The sequence below is a fragment of the Schistocerca nitens genome, chromosome 1 (assembly GCF_023898315.1).
Source record: "Schistocerca nitens isolate TAMUIC-IGC-003100 chromosome 1, iqSchNite1.1, whole genome shotgun sequence".
NCBI classification, from domain to species: Eukaryota; Metazoa; Arthropoda; class Insecta; order Orthoptera; family Acrididae; genus Schistocerca; species Schistocerca nitens.
Window position 1 is genome coordinate 1,014,751,751 of NC_064614.1, and position 18,841 is coordinate 1,014,770,591.

General features: G+C 40.3%; 1 protein-coding gene across 2 annotated transcripts in view; it reads left to right on the forward strand.

The window, feature by feature from the left end:
- LOC126196086 (ATP-binding cassette sub-family C member 10) overlaps positions 1 to 18,841 on the forward strand; it is a 369,743-nt gene that overhangs the window by 239,935 nt on the left and 110,967 nt on the right. For both annotated transcript variants that reach the window (XM_049934541.1, XM_049934540.1), the window contains exon 14: positions 740 to 1,035. In XM_049934541.1, the coding sequence (XP_049790498.1) occupies positions 740 to 1,035 (296 nt within the window). The remainder of the gene's footprint in view (positions 1 to 739; positions 1,036 to 18,841) is intronic.

The window sequence follows — 18,841 nt, forward strand, 5'->3', positions numbered from 1 at the left end:
TATATTTGTTGGCATAATAGATGAATACAAGACAGCCCTATAATATAATACTTCGTGTTACAGAGTGTGTGACGTCCTTCTTGTATTCAAGGCTTTTTCTTGAAAATGCTTGTGTAAGGCAATACAAATATAATTAATATGTGTAATACAAACAATATTTTCAAGAAGAGCAATAAGGCATTTAAGTGAAAACTAATAATTGTAGAAACAACACAAAAATTATCCCCAATGTTGAAATGTGTGCTGAAAATGAAACTCTTCTCCTTCTTCCTTATTGTTATATTTATAGTCAAATTTTCCTCTTCTTTAAAAGACATTCTTGCTCATCCATCTTACACGATTATGTTCCCTCCTTATGCCCAAAGTGATTTTTAAAAAAGTTGGAAAACTTACCACAGGTAACTTGAGTACTAGTACCACCTTTTGACACTTTGCCATACTACTGATACAGGACCTTAATGATTAAGTGTCAGTGAGCTTCTCCCTCATCACTGTTGAGTTTAGTACTTTACTGAGGAAGGTAGTACAATGGTGAATGCACCATAATTACATGCAGGTTTTTACAACCTATTGGTGTCTTTTGTCCAGTCTTCATTATTTTGGTTGTGCCTGCAGTCAAGTGACTTACACATGTTTCTCCTTTCTTATCTTTTTATTTAGTCTATGAACTATACATTTATTAACCAAGAGAATTCTTCTTTGATTATATTGACTAATGCATTTTAATAAATCTTTTCAGGGTCACCAGATGAAGTCATGAGTGAACTTGATGGCCAAGAATTTAAAAAAGAGGAATCAGAGGTACTTCCTATTGATTCCATGGGAGATACTGGAGATATGAAGGATCTTACGATAATGTCACAGAATGATGAACATACAATAGAGGAAGAAGAGAGAGAGACAGGTGCAGTGGCATGGAATGTGTATGCTAGCTACTGGAAAGCAGTAGGCCATTTCCTGGCAGTTGCAGTGCTATTATCAGTGACAGGGATGCAAACTTCAAGAAATCTGACAGATTGCTGGCTTGGCTATTGGGTCAGTAAATATATTATTATTATATTATATATATACTATTCTATTTAAAGTCTCTAGAGGTATTGGGAAAACAATGTTAGAAAACTAATATCTGCAAGGTTGCAAAATAATTGAAAATCTATATGTATTTGTGCTATTTTTGTCAAACCAAAAATAATTAATTTTTGTCTGCTGTACTTAATGGCAATAGTATTATAAAAAGGATAGATTGCTACTCACCATATGGAGGAGAAGTTGAGCTGCAGACAGGCACAACAGAAAGACTGCTATACATTTAAGCTTTCAACCAAAAGGCCTCCTTCTGAAGTAGAAAGTGCAAATGCGCACACACACACACCGTTTCTGCACAAGACTGGCTGAATAAATTTGGATAGTGAAGGCCTCAAGTGTGATTTTTGGTATATTTGGAGATGGCTGTTCTTCATTGCAGATGTGATGGTCACGGATGACCTGCCCCACCTCAGCCTCCTCCTTACCCTCCATCAGTCACAGATTGCTTTTTCCATCAGGCATAGTTGCAGTTTGCAGGCCACCACCAGAGGTAAGAGATGTGGTTGAATGCACCATTGTGACCTCTGATGCTGGTCTGTGAACTGAAACTGCACCTGATGGAAAAAGCAATCTTTGAGTGATGGAGGGTAAGAAGAAGGCTGGAGTGGGATGGGAATGGAATAGCAGGATAGGGGTGGAGGAAAGTGTAGTGCTGCTTGTGGGAGCGTGCAGGGATGTGCTGGGGACAATGTAGGGCTGCTAGGAGTAGTTGGGAAGTTTGAGAGAGGGGGTGGCGGGAGGGGAGCACAAAAAGAGGGAGGTAGAGGAGGGGAAAAGGGTAATGGGTGCGTTGGTAGAATAGAAGGCTGTGTAACCCTAAAGTGGAAGCAAGGAAGGGGATACATGGGTGAAGGAATGAGGATAGCGAAGGTTGATGTCAAGGGGATATGGAAACATTGGGTGTATTCCGGGAGAGTGGCCTCCTGCACATTTCAGAAAAGCTGGTGTTCATAGGAATGATTTAGATGACACAGGCTGTAAAGCAATCATTAAAGTCAAGAACATTGTGTAGACAGCGTGTTCAGCAACTTGGTGGTCCATCTGTCTCTCAACCATGGTTTGTCGGTGGCCATTCGTGCAGGCAGACAGCTTGAGGTTTGTCAAGCCCATATAGGACACGGCACAGTGGTTGCAGCTTACTTTGTAGATCACTTAACTGCTTTTGTGGGTAGCCCTGCCTTTGATGGACTAGGAGATGCCCTGGGACCGGACTGGAAGAGTGTGTGGTGGTGGGACAGGTCTTGCATCTAGGTTTACAGCAGGGGTGTGAGCCATAAGGCAATGGGTTGGAAGCAGGGGTGGAGTATGGGTGGGCAAGGATATTGCATAGGTTGGTGGAATACCACTGTGTGAGGAGCAGAGAGGATAGTAGATAGGATGTTCCTCATTTCAGGGCATCATGAGAAGTAGTGGAAACCCTGATGGAGAATGTGATGTGGTTGCTCTAACTCGGGGTTGCACTGAGTCATGGGGGAGTATTCCTTTGTAGCTGGATGGTGGGTGTGTGGGAACAGTAGGTGACTGGCGAGACCAGGCATGAAAGATCTGTTTCTGTACAAGACCAGCTGAATAATTTTGGTCAGTGAAGGCCTCAGTGTGATTCTTGGTATATGTGAAGAGAAACTGCTCCTCATTACAGATGTGATGGCCGTGGGTGGCTAGACTGTACTGAAGGGACTTCTTAATATGAAATGGGTGGCAGATGTCAAAGTGGAGATACTGCTGGTGTAGGATAGATCTGATATACAGGGTGATTTTTTCCACCATGTACACATCCTAGGGATTGATCAATGAGAGGATACGGAACAAAAAAGGTCTAATGAACTTATGTCTGGAAGTGCATGCTAGAGACCATTTACTAAGTCATACTTTGTTACAGAGACTGCATTCTAATATGCGCTATACCATGCAGCCACAGTTACAGTATGCATGCTTTTCTCCTGGAGGGTGGTGCTGTTCCTATTACATCTTACATTAGCACTCTCTTGGTAATGTTGGTCTGATTCACTTTTCCTGGTGACTCGCCTTGTAGTGGATGTGATACAGTGTTGTACACAATGGCTCTGTATTCGCATTGAGAGCTTGCCAACATGGTGTTGACTTACGGAAAGGTAGATGGAAATGGGCAGAAAGGTTGTATCAGGAGCCCTATCCCCGCAGACAGCAACCACAGCGTTCAAAGTTTGCAACAGTGTTTCGCCATTCTGAGACAGGGTTGTTTCAGGAAGCAGAAAATCATGAAGGAGGTACTCAAAGTGTTTGGACACCAGACTTGGAGTAAAATGTGATTAACTGCTGTGTCAGAACCAGGAAGTTGGCCCACCAGCACATGCAAGATGGAACATTCTCTGTGACAATTGTTACAACCTTTCTCAGTACACCATGTACAGGGCTTACTAGTGACGTACTTTCCACATCAGGAGCAGTTTTGTCACTGGCAACCGCAATTCTGGGATCTGTGTCAATCCATCCTATTCGCAGATGAGGCCACCTTTACGCGGAGTGGTATCTTCAACTTTCATAACAGTCATCTGTGGGATAGTATGTGTATGGTGACAGCAAATCATCAGCATCAATGCAACCAGGATATGTGGTCCGGGGTGGCTGGTGACCATATTTTGGACCAGTCTTCCTTCCACATTACCTAACAGGCCAGAACTATTGGTGTTTCTTGCAGGTGACTGCCTCACCTGCTGGAAGAAGTGCCACTGACAATTCAAAGGGTTATGTGGCTGCTACATAATGGTGCTCCAGTCTGAGGCATCTCAATTGCATCTTACCTGGGCTCTGGATTGGATGAGGGGGTCCAGTTGCATGGCCTGCTCATTCACTGCATCCCAACCCATGCGATTTCTGGTTATGGGGCCATCTTAAAAGTATCGTATATGCAGAGCCCATTCCATATAGACACACTGGGGCAGCATATTCATGCTGCCTTTGACACTGTTCAGTTGCAGCCTGACTGATGTGAACGTGTGAGACAGAACATCTGTGGCATGCATTAAGGCACATAGAAAGCATTTTCAACTGTGGCTGCATGGTACAGCATGCATTAGACCACAGTCTCTGTAACAGTGTGTGATTGAATAGATGGCCTTTATCATGGAAACAACTCATTTCCAGACATAAGTTAATTTGACATTTTTTGTTCCATATCCTCTCATTGATCAATCCCTAAAGTTTGTATACAGTGGGAAAAATCACCCTGAAGATGGAGGTACTGATGTAGCCATCCTTGAGGTGGATGCCAACATTGTTGTTGGTGGCCTTTTGGTTTGCGGAGGACCAGATGAAGCGAATGGTGAAGAAAATGTTGAAGTTCTGGAGGAATGTTTACAAGAGGTCCTCACCCACCCTCAATCCAGATCACGAAGAGTTTATTAATGAATTTGAAGCAGGTGAGACGATTAGGATTCTGGATGGTTGGGAAGGATTTCTCTACGTGGTCCATGAATAGATTTGCATAGCATGGTGCGATGCGTGTGCCATTGCTGTACCATGGATCTGTTTGTAGGTGATGCCTTCACAGAAGAAGTAATTTTGGGTGAGGATGTAGTTAGTCATGGTGACCAGGAAGGAGGTGTTTGGTTTGGAGTTAGTCAGGGATTGGAGAAGGTGGTTTTCAACAGTGACAAGACCATGGGCATTGGGGATGTTAGTGTAGATGGAGGTGGCATCAATTGTGACAAGGAGATGGCCGTGTGATAAAGGACCAGGAACTGTGAAGAGTTGGTGGAGGATATGGTTTGTGTCTTTTATATAGAAGGGTAGGTTACAGGTAATGGAGTAAAGCTGTTGGCCCACAAGAGTAGAGTATCTCCCAGCGGGGTGTCCTGGGTAGTTGGGTTTGTGGACTTTAGGAAGCATGTAGAAGGTAGGAGTGCAAGGCTCTGAGGGGCAAGGAGAGATAAGACTCAGAGAGAGTTTCTGGGATGGGCCTAAGGATTTGAGGAAGGACTGAAGATCCTGTTAGATTTCTGGTGTGGGGTCACTGTTGCTGGATTTTTAGATGGAGGAATGTGAAAGCTGGTGGAATCCATTCTCCAGGTAAACTCTGTAGTTCAAAACCACAGTTGTCGAGCCTTCGTGTGCTGTTAGGATTATACATAAGTTCAGGATCAGATTTTAGGTGGTAGATTGTGGTTCTTTCTGGAGCTGTAATGTTAGGTTCCATCTTGAGGGATTTGGGGAATGATGATGAGGCAAGGTTTGAGGTTAAGTAATTCTGTTTGTGGTTGGGGGCAGTGGGGCTTGATCATGGTTGGTTGGAGGAGTGATATTCTAATGCTTTGGGCAACTTAAAGTGTTGAAGTATGTATGCAAACTTCCACTTCTTTAACAATATGACTTATTTGAGATGTTCGGCCAACCTTCTCTGCTGGCTGGCCTGCTGCTGCAAACTCTCTTTAGCTTCTCCCACTTCTCCTCAGAACTATGCTGCTAGGTACAGGAATTTCTTAAGACTCTTTCTACTTATAAAAATAAGTAGACATACCAAGTTTCATTTGCTTCTTGTATATTTTAACTTCGGACATTTTACAAATTCCACACTTCACATAAGGAAATACAGTTTCATAAGCCTCTCGTGTCTCCAAGCATTAGAAACACAATAAGTTACATATGAGAGAAAGTTGGTTTAAAAACCATGTCCACTCTCAACATAAAACAGAATAAACGTCTTCCCTTCACCAAGGCTAAGACAAAAGTTTTTTTAAAGTTCTTTTTTTCACTAACAATATCCACTGACACTATAATCACAGAAGTTACATAAATACTCCATGGTCCTCTCGTATGCATTCACTAAACATCCATGGACTGCCCGACAGGTACTTGTCGGTGCCGTTCAACTGCCGTGTCTACATTCTTCCTGCAACTGAATTTGAACGTGCACACACAGACATATGATGCGCAGTAGGTAGGATTCTGCTCTCTCACACTCATATCTAAAATGTTGTGTGTTCGAGACAGTAGAAGGCTGAGTGGTTATAGAATTAATGCAGAAATTCTCGAAACACTACATATCCCTCCCCTCAGATCGAACACATGATATTTTATACATAATCATTATGTAAATAATATCACACATAATAAAAATTTCTTATTTTAACAGTATACATTTCTTTTCTTTCAATAACCGTGAATAATCTTTCGCTTACTACTTTGTTATTCTCTCTCATCCTACTTAAATATTAAGCCATGAGCATTCCCTCGAGGTTTTAGTCAGCTCTTCACTAGTATTTAGGAATTGTGAGGACTCCTTTATTTCCAATTGTAAATTCCAGATGTTCATGACACATGAGTAATCTATTTCTGTTCTCATCTTTTGTACTACCTTTCCTTAGTATGTACTATTCTTACTATTTTTGTAGCTTGGAGGAACTCTGGGCAAAATGGAAGTGTTCTCTTGCCCTAGCAAACTTTCATGAAACATAATAATGCTAGTTGTGCATAGAATTCAAACTTTCTAGAATAACCGCTATAAAATTTGTGACTTCTGTCACAATACTGTCCCTTCTCCTAGGATCAGTACCTATACCTTGCTTGTGGGTTGACCTTATGAGAGCACTTCCTCTTTCCATTCTGATAGGTACACCCCTAATAATACATCCCTTTTTTTTAGGCCACATGTCATCATATCTCCATGTAGGCACCCCTTTCCTACATACTTAGCAAAAGCCGGGTACTCCCCCCTTATCCTTTCTGAGTAGTCCTCATGGTTCATTACCCCAGTACAGGTTTTATGTATACTATCCCTTATCCTTTCTGAGTAGGCCTCACGGTTCATTACTCTGGTATACGTTTCTATGTATACTATAATTAGGTATTCTCTGGTAAAGACACAAATTTATTTTACACTCCGCATTTACTTTTTAATACATCATTCAGTCCCTAGAGTCCTCCTCTACTTCTCAACTTCTATACTCTCAATAGATAATATGTCTGCATATACTATTCAAGTCCCACTATCCAAAAATTTATCAGTTTGTCAGAGTACTTATTGCAGTGACCTTTTCTTAAATGACTATCACGATTAATTCCACTCTGGTGTACGTTCTCTTTCCTATGCATACTCGATGTAGAATCTTCATAGTACTTATATAAATATGCGATGTGGAATCGCCATAGTTTTTGTATATATATGTGTGTGCATATTTCCCTGTCTACACATATTTTTCCCCTACAATACCTGTCGATTTACACATCGTGACAGGCTTTTTAGTCTGTAATTTCAATGTTTGTGTATAAGGGTATACTTATGTGTATGCAGATGTGTGTTCATGTAGTCTGATTCTTCGGCCTTCTTATCTAAAGATAAGATGTAGGTTATTATAAACCATGGAAACAAGGAAGGACTTCAGCGATAGAAGTTTGTGAATATGGAAACAGGGAAAAAATAGATAGGTCATCAAATAAGAAGTAAGAAAGGAAAAAAAATAGATGTGGTTGCTAAGATCGAAGAAGAGAAAGAAGGTAGCCCCAAAGACAGAAAACCCTTCCCAACCGCCTTCCCCAGGATCCCTACCTCTCAGGTACTTGAGTGAGACACCGGAGGAGGTTTGGTGTTAAATCATCTCCTACAGAACGGACATTGCCACCTTCACCTTTGAGGTCCCTGAAGGAAATCTTAGCAACCCTATCGAAACAGCAAATGGTGAAGAATCAGGCACACTTGTTTGTGAAGGTTGTTTGAAAGGTGTTATATATGTTTTGTGTTAGCCATGATTTTTTGTTCTCATAAACCATGGTTTTATCCACTATACCCACCCCTTTCAAAAACTATACAAATCCTCGCATCTGTATCACATCTCATAAAAGGTATAAAATACTCTATACAAAATAAAAAATCTATACACTATGGTATCACAGTTGTTTCATTAGTCACTTCATATTATATTATCCATAAATATAATAATCTATTCAATTTTAAATTGTCTCGATATCACTTTTTTTCAGGGATTCTCTTAAATCAGTCTCTCTTTTATTGTCATATCCAGATTCCTAATAATGAGGTTACAGGATAGTAATAGATGTTACGAATAGATGACAGAATAGTTTAAGATTTTAAGGAAATTCGGTGCAGGAAAACAATTTTGGAAGACACATCGAATACAACTTGGGATCTGATGGTTGTCACTCTGCCCGTTAACTCAGAATGTTAATGTCCCTGAGGGATATATGACTCCGCCTGGGTCCCATGGATCTGATATTAACTTTTCTTGTGCACTGGCAGACTAGTATTTCGCTTTGCTTCTTTTGAAAGTCTACCCACTGCAAATCAGTCACCACTTTACTAGTTAACACCACATTAGGTGAAGATATTCTTTTTTCTACTTTGTCTTGAATAAGCTTAATCTCTTTCCACACATCGTCCATTCCCTTCCTGGTATCATTAAGTTCAGAAGAAGGAATAAGCGATACATTCCTGGATGTTATTCGCTCAGTGACTTTCTGATCTATAAATTCTTCATCTTGTTCCTCCAGACTACTTACATTTATTATATCAGAGCTTGCTATTTTCTGTTTGAAGCTTCTTTCTACATCGTCTACTCATGTACTTAAACTTGTAATTTGCAATTGAATGGAGGCATTAATTTGTTCAGCTTATCAGGCGTTCTCTTTTAAAGTACTCAGTCCCTGCTTTATAGCATTAAACTTAACACTACATAGATTTTCAAAGGATCCTAACTTTTCATTGTTTTCAGATTCTACAGTATTACATCTGTCTTCAACTTTAAATTTCAACTTTTTTGATAGATCTAGGAAATTATCATTCTGTTTCTGACTAAGGTCAGTAAACATTTGATTTACCTGAAGGGTCAAGGAACTAGTCAATTCATTCTTTAAATCTATTTTTAAATTATCTACTTTATTATTTAATGCATCGAATTCAGTCTTCATAGCACCCATGCCTTCACATAGATTACTAAATTCTTTACTTTGTGAATTGACTTTGGCATTTAACAAACCTACAGTTTCACTCTGAGTCTTCAATTGAGCATTTAATTGAGTACTTAAAGCTTCACTCTGGGCATTCAATTGAGCATTTAAAGCTTCACTCTAGGTACCTAATCGAGAATTTTCTTTACATTTTGAGTTTTGATTAAATTTACTAGCTCAGATCAGTCAGGCACTTCATTACTAACTTTCATAGCCATAGCTGGATCTTTAGTTTCCTTGACTTGTTGTATGTCATCCACATTCTTGCAAGCTTTAGATCTTGTTAAGCATTTAATAACTTTCAGTGTGATAACTACACTAATAAAGTTCACTGAACAGTTTCTACCACTTTGTACTAAAACATTAAAGTTCTGTTTTACACCCATCCGGGGGAGAATTTGCACTACGTCGGTGAGCGGATGTGGAGGCAGGTCAGCACCGGTGATCAGCAACTGGTGCCAGCGGCTTCAGATGTTGGTTTCCGTGTCTCCGTCCCTGCAATTTGTGTGAGTGCTCTACACTCCGCACCGGATCTTCTTAATCAAAGTGTTCTAGGTATATTTCTTCTTAGAGAAACACATTAGAATCTTCTTCTCTATTTCTCAATTCAAAAATTTTTTTCTTTTAAATACTTGAGCATGTTCCGTTGTCTCAGAGTAAATTTTTTTTGTCATATTTGGTTCAGTTGCTATGGCAACATACAACAGCTTCTTTCCTCCTTTTTTGGTCTTAGAATTCCTGCTTGTTCTGTCCTTTCTCACTGGTCGCCATGTTCTAACACTTTGGATGACAGTTTAAGTGTGAAGTAGATATAGTGACTTTTCCTCCTTTTAAGAGATGACTTACTTGTTGTCCACAACTGATCTTATTTGCTGGCTTCTAGAATTTCTTGAAACTTCTTCTCTGAAGAGTGATGCTAGGAACAGGAATATTTAAAATTCTCCCTCTACTTGTGAAATAAGTAGATACTCAAAGGTTACTTTTCATCAACTAACGATATACAGGGTGATTCAAAAAGAATACCACAACTTTAAAAATGTGTATTTAATGAAAGAAACATAATATAATCTTCTGTTATACATCATTACAAAGAGTATTTAAAAAGGTTTTTTTTCACTCAAAAACAAGTTCAGAGATGTTCAATATGGCCCCCTCCAGACACACGAGCAATATCAACCCGATACTCCAACTCGTTCCACACTCTCTGTAGCATATCAGGCGTAACAGTTTGGATAACTGCTGTTATTTCTCGTTTCAAATCATCAATGGTGGCTGGGAGAGGTGGCCGAAACACCATATCCTTAACATACCCCCATAAGAAAAAATCGCAGGGGGTAAGATCAGGGCTTCTTGGAGGCCAGTGATGAAGTGCTCTGTCACGGGCTGCCTGGCGGCCGATCCATCGCCTCGGGTAGTTGACATTCAGGTAGTTACGGACAGATAAGTGCCCATGTGGTGGCGCTCCATCCTGCTGAAATATGAATTATTGTGCTTCTTGTTCGAGCTGAGGGAACAGCCAATTCTCAAACATCTCCAGATACTGTAGTCCAGTTACAGTAGCACCTTCGAAGAAAAAGGGATCAAAAACTTTATTGGCTGAAATGGCACAGAAAACGTTCACCTTAGGCGAGTCACGTTCATACTGAGTTGTTTCCCGCGGATTCTCAGTGCCCCATATACAGACATTGTGATGGTTGACTTTCCCGAATACTGAGTGTTCCGTACACAAAAAGCTTTCTGTTGAGCGGTCGCCATCGTAGCATCAACTGACGCTGATGCCTAGTCAACAGCGCCTCAAGCGAACAAATGTACAACTAAATGAAACTTTATAGCTCCCTTAATTCGCCGACAGATAGTGCTTAGCTCTGCCTTTTGTCGTTGCAGAGTTTTAAATTCCTAAAGTTGTGATATTCTTTTTGAATCACCCTGTATTTAAACTTCATACAGAACAAACTTCTCCCTTCTCACATAAAAATCTGACTTATTGTTAGTCACTTGTATCGCCTCACATCAGAAACAAATCTAATTACATCCACAAAAGAGTTAGCTTAATAACCATAACTCTATATCACAGGATTCACAAATACATATTGCCTCTAGCAAGGCTGGAATAAGAGTTGTTTAGGAGTTCTTTCTTCACTAACAATAGCCACTGACACTATTATTACAGAGTCACATAAATACTCCATGGTCCCCTTGTACACACTCACTAAACATCCATGGACTTGTCGGTGCCGTTTGACTGCCACGTCTACATTCATCCTGCGACTGAATTTAAACCAAACATGTGATGTGCAGTAGGTAGGATTCTGCTCTCTCACACTCATTTCTAAACTATCCTGTGTTTGAGGTGGTAGAAGGCTGAATGGTTCTAGAATTTATGCAGAAATTCTTGAAACACTGCAATATGAGTCTGACAGGGTTGTTTGGGTTTTACTGTGATTGAGAGGGTTGGTGGCAAAAAAGCATTTCCACTGTGGGGATCGGGAGGAGGAGAGAAGGTTTTTAACCAGCCCAAGATGATTGAATTTAGGAGTGGGGCAAAAGGTAAGGCCTTTGGAAAGGACTATTGCTTCTGTAGGACTAAGGCTATTGTAGGGACTGTGTTTTGGCTTTTGGAGGAACTGTGTTTTGGCTCTGTTTTGGTCCTAGATTCTGTATGGTTGTGGGAGGGAGTTTTTGAGGGAGTGGTAAATGTAGTAGATATGTGAGGTAGGGTTTGTTGGCTATGTGGTAATGTGGGGGACCTTTGGACATGGTTGTAAAGGTGGTGCATAGTGGTAGTCCAAGCTAGGAGTAGGAGGAGAACAGTTTGGAGAGTTGTTTCGAGATAGCATTGTGTATGCTGCTCCAGTTCCTAGAGGGCAAGAGTTTTAGTGTGAGAGATGGGGTGCAGGAATTTGGGATTGCAGAGCAGTAGAATTTTACAAATGAAGAGGAAGTATTGCAAGGAGGTTTGAGACTGATTTCCATGGTTTTGTAGGACTAGGTTGGTGAGGGTTATGAACTGGCAGAATTTGAACAAATAGAGGTCATTCTGTAAGGAGGGGTTGCAGCCAGAGGTGGGTAATTTGATGGTAAGGCCATTTGGGTGGGCGGTGGAATTCCATGAGATAGACAATAACACAGGAACAGTATGTGTGTTCTGACTAGGGATAGGGAAACATTGCTTTATGGCCACAGATGGAAGGAGCAAGGATCCATGGTGGAGGATAAAATACGCCTAAAATATATAGAATATGTAAAAATACATGGAAGGGCTGGTAAAATATGTAAATTATGTAAACATGCATGGAGAAAACCACAAAAAGTGTGGAATTGATGAAGTATGGGGGGAAAAGGTGAAATCTGAAGAGTAATGCTGATATTGCAAGAGAAAACTGAACTAATATTGACATGGAAACACAATCAGATAAAAGAAAAAAAATGATGGTGTGGAATGCAAGTCAGTGTGTGCTTGCTGAAATAAGGGAAGAGAAAGAAAAGGGATGAGGTTGGTAGATCAGAGTTCAACAAGTTGGTGTGGTACAGGAAGGTTTGGAAAATACGCTTGAAAATTTGGAAGAGAGGGACGAAGTATGATTAGTTTGAAGGTTCAGGGTTAATTATATTGGCGTAAATAATGTGGGACATGAGATGCTGCACCAACAATCAGCTTGATCACATATCCATGTGTTGTGTGTGCATGAGATGGTTGTTACAGTGTGGTTCATCAGTCAGGGCTTGTGCAGTTTGGAAAGCAACAGGTGAAAAACATAGGAAAGAAGAGACAGAAAAGGATGCACACTGAGTGAAGTAATGTATTAGAGAATAGTAACAAAAGAGAACAGCACTGGGTTGTGGGATGGAAGAACAACCACTAGGCAAAATCAAACAGTGGAGAGTCCAGGATGGAGTAATGACAGTATTGTGAATAGGGTAGATTGCTACACACTATATTACAACTCACCAGTCCAAGAGGATCTCAAACCCTTAGACCCACCCCACAACCTCTCCTCTGAGTCTCTCTCTCATGTTAGCCCTACCATTTCCCGCACTCACCTGTTTCACATTCATTGCGGACATCTTCATGATCTGGACTGAGGATGACACCCTGTCCACACTCCTCCAAAACCTCAGCACATCACCCTACAGACCTCAAACCCAGCCACTCAAGATGCCCCATTGTGGCTGGTTACTGTGCCCCCACTGAGAGAATCTCTGCTCCTGTGGATCAACACCTTCAGCCTATTAATTGTAACCTATCCTCCTAAATAAAAGACACCAACCATTTCCTTCACTGACTCTCCACAGTTCCTGTCCTTTACCACACAACACCCTGCTCATCTCTCTTGATACCGTCTCCCTCTGCTCTAACATCGCTAATGCCCATGACCATGCACCTGTTGAATACTACCTTTTCCAATGCCTGGTTGTTTTCAAATGTACAACCACCTTCATGATCACCATGACCAACTATATTTTCACCTGCAATTACTTCTCCTTTGAAGGCATCACGTACAAAGAAATCCATTATACAGCAATGGTCACCTGCTTGGCACCATCCTGTGCTATCCTATTCATAGGCAATGTAGAGGAATCCTTCCAAACCACCCAGAATCCCAAATCCTTCACTTGGTTCAGATTCATTGAGGACATCTTTATGATCTGGATCGAGGGTGCAGATGCTCTGTTCACACTCCTCCAGAACCACAGCATATCCCCCTCCATTTGCTTCACAAGTTCCTTCTCAACACAACAAGCCACCTTCCTTAATGTTGACCTCCACCTCAAGGATGACTACATCACTACCTGTCCCCTCATCAAACCTACCAGCCACCAGCAATATCTCCACTTTGTACCCGCCAGCCAGCCACAAAGGAACTTTCCCCTCATGACTCATTACCACTCAGGACTGGAGCAACTGAGTCATATGATATGCCAGGATGCAATCTTTCATTATGCCCTGAAATGAGGAATATACCAATCCACCACACTTCTCATCCCTCCCACAATTGTATTCCTCTGCCCACCGAACCTGTGCAGTATCCTTGTCCATGACTGCTCACAAACCCCGTTCCTTCAGCAGATAGAGTTGGTAGTCATGTGTGTGTGAATGTGTTTGTGTTTTCTACTTCAGAAGAGGACATTTGGCCAGAAGCTTAAATATATAGCAATCTTCCTGTTGTACCTATGTGTGACTCTCAGTATCTTCTCTATATTGTGAGTAGCAAACTATCCTTTCCATAATATTGTCGTTATTCCATCCTGGATTTTCCATTATTTACACATAGTAGCAAAACATTTATGTAAATTTATTGCTTAACTGTTGCAAGACTGGGTGGGCGTGTGGGGTGGGGGTGGGGGGGTTACTTTATGCCCACTCTCAAACTATTTTGTTTATTGTTGTTTGCTTACATTAGTAACTGAATATTTAAAGAGGTGCTGATTTGTAAGTAGAATCTTTTAATACACACTTATAAATACCAACACACTTTCAGTAATGCATATTACTGATGGGTGGGGGAGGGGGGGGGAGGGATTTGCTTTGTGACCACAACAAAAAATTGTTGACTTTTACTCAACACATACATTTTAAAGAGATACTGAAGTGTAAGGGCACCCTGAAGCTGAAAACATTGAATATGACATTCATTGTGAAATGGCCCATCTGCCACTGAGACTTAAACTGATGGGTTAGTTTAACACAAAGACTTACAACATTTATGGAATGTGGTAGAAGACTTCATTAAAACCTATAAATATTTTTTTAATTTTAAATTATAAAATATACCTAGATTACAATATTTTCAAAAGTTGGGCACAAAGTACCTGTCCCACTGCTCCTAGCCCTCTTGGTATTGCAAGGGTTAAATGGAGTAGACAGCAACATGATGAAAAAAAGAGGATGACTTTTACTAAGAATCTTCAAATTGTTCTTATTGAAAACTAGTCATAGGAAAGAAAATTTGATATAATAGATTCTTCATATTATATTAAAAATTTTGTGAAATAGCAGTGAGTTTCAGCAAACATTTGCTGTAATTGTGGTAATGGAAAGTCCTGGTAGAATGTAAATACCTTAGGTGTAAAGGAAACAATTACAATATAGTATATGCACACACACACACACACACACACACACACACACACACACACACACACACACACACACACACAGCTTCATTCTGCCTGTTGCATACGCAGTGCCCAGATTGCAGTTCTGCAAATTGACAGTTGGGGCAAAATTGCTTAATAATTGTTACTCCGCTCTTGCCCGCAGTTGGTGGGGGCATTCATCTTGGTGGATAGCTGTTTGGTGGGCATGTCCACATAAAATGTGATATAGAAATTGCAGCTGAGCTAGTATATGACTTGACCGCATACACAGATGGCCCTTTTTGTAATGCGATAGAATGGGTGTGTGGTGGAACTGGAGAAGGATGCACTGGGTGGGTGTATCAGACAGTTTTTGCACCTGTATTTTCCACAGGAATATAAACCGTGCGACAAAGAATTGGGCATGGGTGCTGAATAAGGAGAGACTAGGATATTGCATAGATTGTTGGAGGGATGGGAAGGATTGTGTGTAGCATATTCCTTATTTCCATGGTTTATGATCAATAGTTGAAGGATATGCTTCAGCTGTTCCAGCCAATGATAATATTGGGTAGAACACACTGCTGAGCCCGGCATGAAGAATTTTGATGGATTTTCACAACCCATATCTTCTGGTTCTCAACCCTCAAGACAAGCTTCTCTGAGCTATGCAGATGGGACTTATCCTTCTTTCCCGTGATCTTCCTGCCTCAATCCTGGCCTCCACTCTGTCTCACAATCCTAACTTCACTCATCCTTCACACACACCATCTTTGCCACAATCTCCCCTTCCCCTTTACTGTACCCCTCCCAATATACTACTCCGTTTCATCATCGTCATGCACTGCACAGACTTACTGGTGCTCTTGCCTTTGTTGCCTTCCTATTACCTGTCCGTATTGCCTCTCTGTGCCACATTTCTGCCCTGCACAGCTGCTGCCTCCCTCCCAGTCATCAACCACCTGACCTAATCCTCCCTCCCACACTCCTCTCCTCCTCTTCTCCACCCAATACATTTATCAAGCTGCAGACCTTCAGTCTTGGCAAAATGTATTAAACTGGCACTAGTCGCACCTGTGTGTGTGTGTGTGTGTGTGTGTGTGTGTGTGTGTGTGTGTGTTTGCATTTGCACTCTATCTCCAAAAAGGATTCTTTCAATAGCTAGCAAAGTTTTCAGTCTTGTTCATGTGCCCGATGATGAGTCCTTTACTTCATAAATTATTTACAGTAATTGAGTTGGAGAATATGTTCAGTAAATATTTTTAAAAAAATCAGGTTAGTGTGGTCATACTTTATATTCTCTGATTCACAATTATCTCACTTGCTTCTGACTTAAATGCAGCTTATTCATTAAAAATTTGAATATTTTAATTTCTAGCTGACATATACTATTGATTTGGAATAATTCATGTGCTAGCTTTTAAATTATTTTTTAAATTGTTGGATATAGGACCAACTGGTCTATTTACATGTGTCCTTCACCATACTGTTTTGGCCCAAATTGTACATTTGAACACATTCTTCCTATTGTAATACGTGACCTAAGCGCATAGCCAGTGTCACATGATTCTGTTCCTCTACAGGCCAATCATTCCTGATTGAGGGAAGAGCACATATGTGATAGAGCAGTTGGCTTCTAAGCTTTTAATCAGCATTTTTGTTGGCATGATTATTATAAAGTATTGCCAGAAAAATAAGCATTAGTAAATTAGCCCCTTAGAACCCAAATGGTGTAATTCACATTATTCTTGTTTTGAGATATTTAATGCTTTACTTGGTTTGTTATAAAAATTCAACAGTACTTTATTACTTTATTATCCAGTTGTAGATCAATGTAAGGGCCCACATGAAGTTACACAACTTTTAACCTAATATCTTAACAGTTTCATTTCCTACAGAAATATAAATGTCAGTCAGTTTTACATACTCTTTGTTACTCTTCATCAATACTGTAATCTCCATTCAGTGGTCCTATGTTTCTTGCATAATGAGAAGAAAGAAGATACTGAAAGTAGTGTTGATAAACCAGTGTGTTGAAGGGCAAAAGGTCTGCCTTGTCCTTCTTCTCTTTTGCAAGTTTTCCTTGAAAAGGTCGTGAATGGTTCATTATTTTAGTACTGAATCCAACGCACAGTTAGCAATGGCACTGGACTTTTTTCAGTGTCTGTCTTCCATTCTATGATTAGCTTAACCATAAAGAAGAAGTCACTGTTTGTCATTACAGTAATATGAAATAGGTTTTTTCCCTTGAATTGACAATAATATTGTACCAATAATTGGAATGCAATATCTTGACCAATGTTAAGGCAAAATCATCATTGTCAGAGAATCAGGAATGGCCTCTTATATGAACTTTGAGTATGATTACAGTGTTAGTCTGTTCACTTAAAACTTGTTTCATTAATGCTGTGGGCATTTTCTAATACCTGTTCTGTTCTGTATGGGTATAACTGTACATTACAACATATTTTGCAGATGGCACTCATTTTGATGTGTTTCACCAAATACACAACAATTTCTTGTGAACCTCAAGACCCAGTCACTGCATCCCCATATCCTAATTTGGATGACAGCTTGTGGAAACTCAAATTGTAAACATATAAATTATATTTTTAATAGGCTACTGGAAAAGTTAGTCTAGGAATGGACAGAGACTTTACTAAATCAAAAGAAAAGGCATAGTTGGAGCTGTCAGAAATGGATTTTTTGCTGTACACTTTAATTGATTTCCATGCTTTCCAGTCTTGCATAGGCGTGATTCATAGTCCTGCTGAAGATTTACCTTTTCTTGTGAATTTGTTGAATGCTTGAGAATATTAGGAAAAGTATCACATTGTACACACTTGTCCTTGTGAGGACCGTGGAAATGCAAACTAAACTCACTGTTAAAAGTTCAACGATCAATGTGTTCTGCAACTGGCTCTCTTCTTTGAATTTCTACACGTTGCCAGTACAAATCATAGAGCATCTTCAAGTATTCTGGTAAATGTCTTGTTTTGGTTGTGGGATAAGAGGGCAATGAAGCTCTGTGGTCATATGCTGTTACCAAGCTTCGTTCTGAGTTTTGTTACTAAGAACCTCCTTGACTTGTTTTACTTCACCTTGAGACTCTCCAACTTTTACCTTAATTATGGAACAGGTAATTCTACTATCAGAGATTCTAAATGTTTCCGTGAAGTATTTTTTTGCATACTGTTTCAGTTCTTCCCCCAGTAGTCACATGATGAATGTTAGTTGCATTTGTTGTTTAATTTTTGCCGCCATTTGTTTGTTGATCACATTGTGGCATTTTCTGTTTTACCAGGCCACATAACAATGCATTTTGAGCAGAGAGATATATTACTTTCCAAAAAAGAGTCAAATGCATTTCTTTGCACACACCTAGTAAATCTAAATTTAGGAAATCTAATAAAATTATGAAGTACTCTAGCCGGCCGCGGTGGTCTCGCGGTTCTAGGCGCGCAGTCCGGAACCGCGTGACTGCTACGGTCGCAGGTTCGAATCCTGCCTCGGGCATGGATGTGTGTGATGTCCTTAGGTTAGTTAGGTTTAAGTAGTTCTAAGTTCTAGGGGACTGATGACCACAGCTGTTAAGTCCCATAGTGCTCAGAGCCATTTGAACCATTTTTGAAGTACTCTAATTATCTTTTAAAATGGGCCTATGCTTAGAGTTATTTTTTGGAGGCTTCTTTTTTTAATTAGGCCAAATGGTTGTAGGTCCTAGGCCTACTTTAGGCTA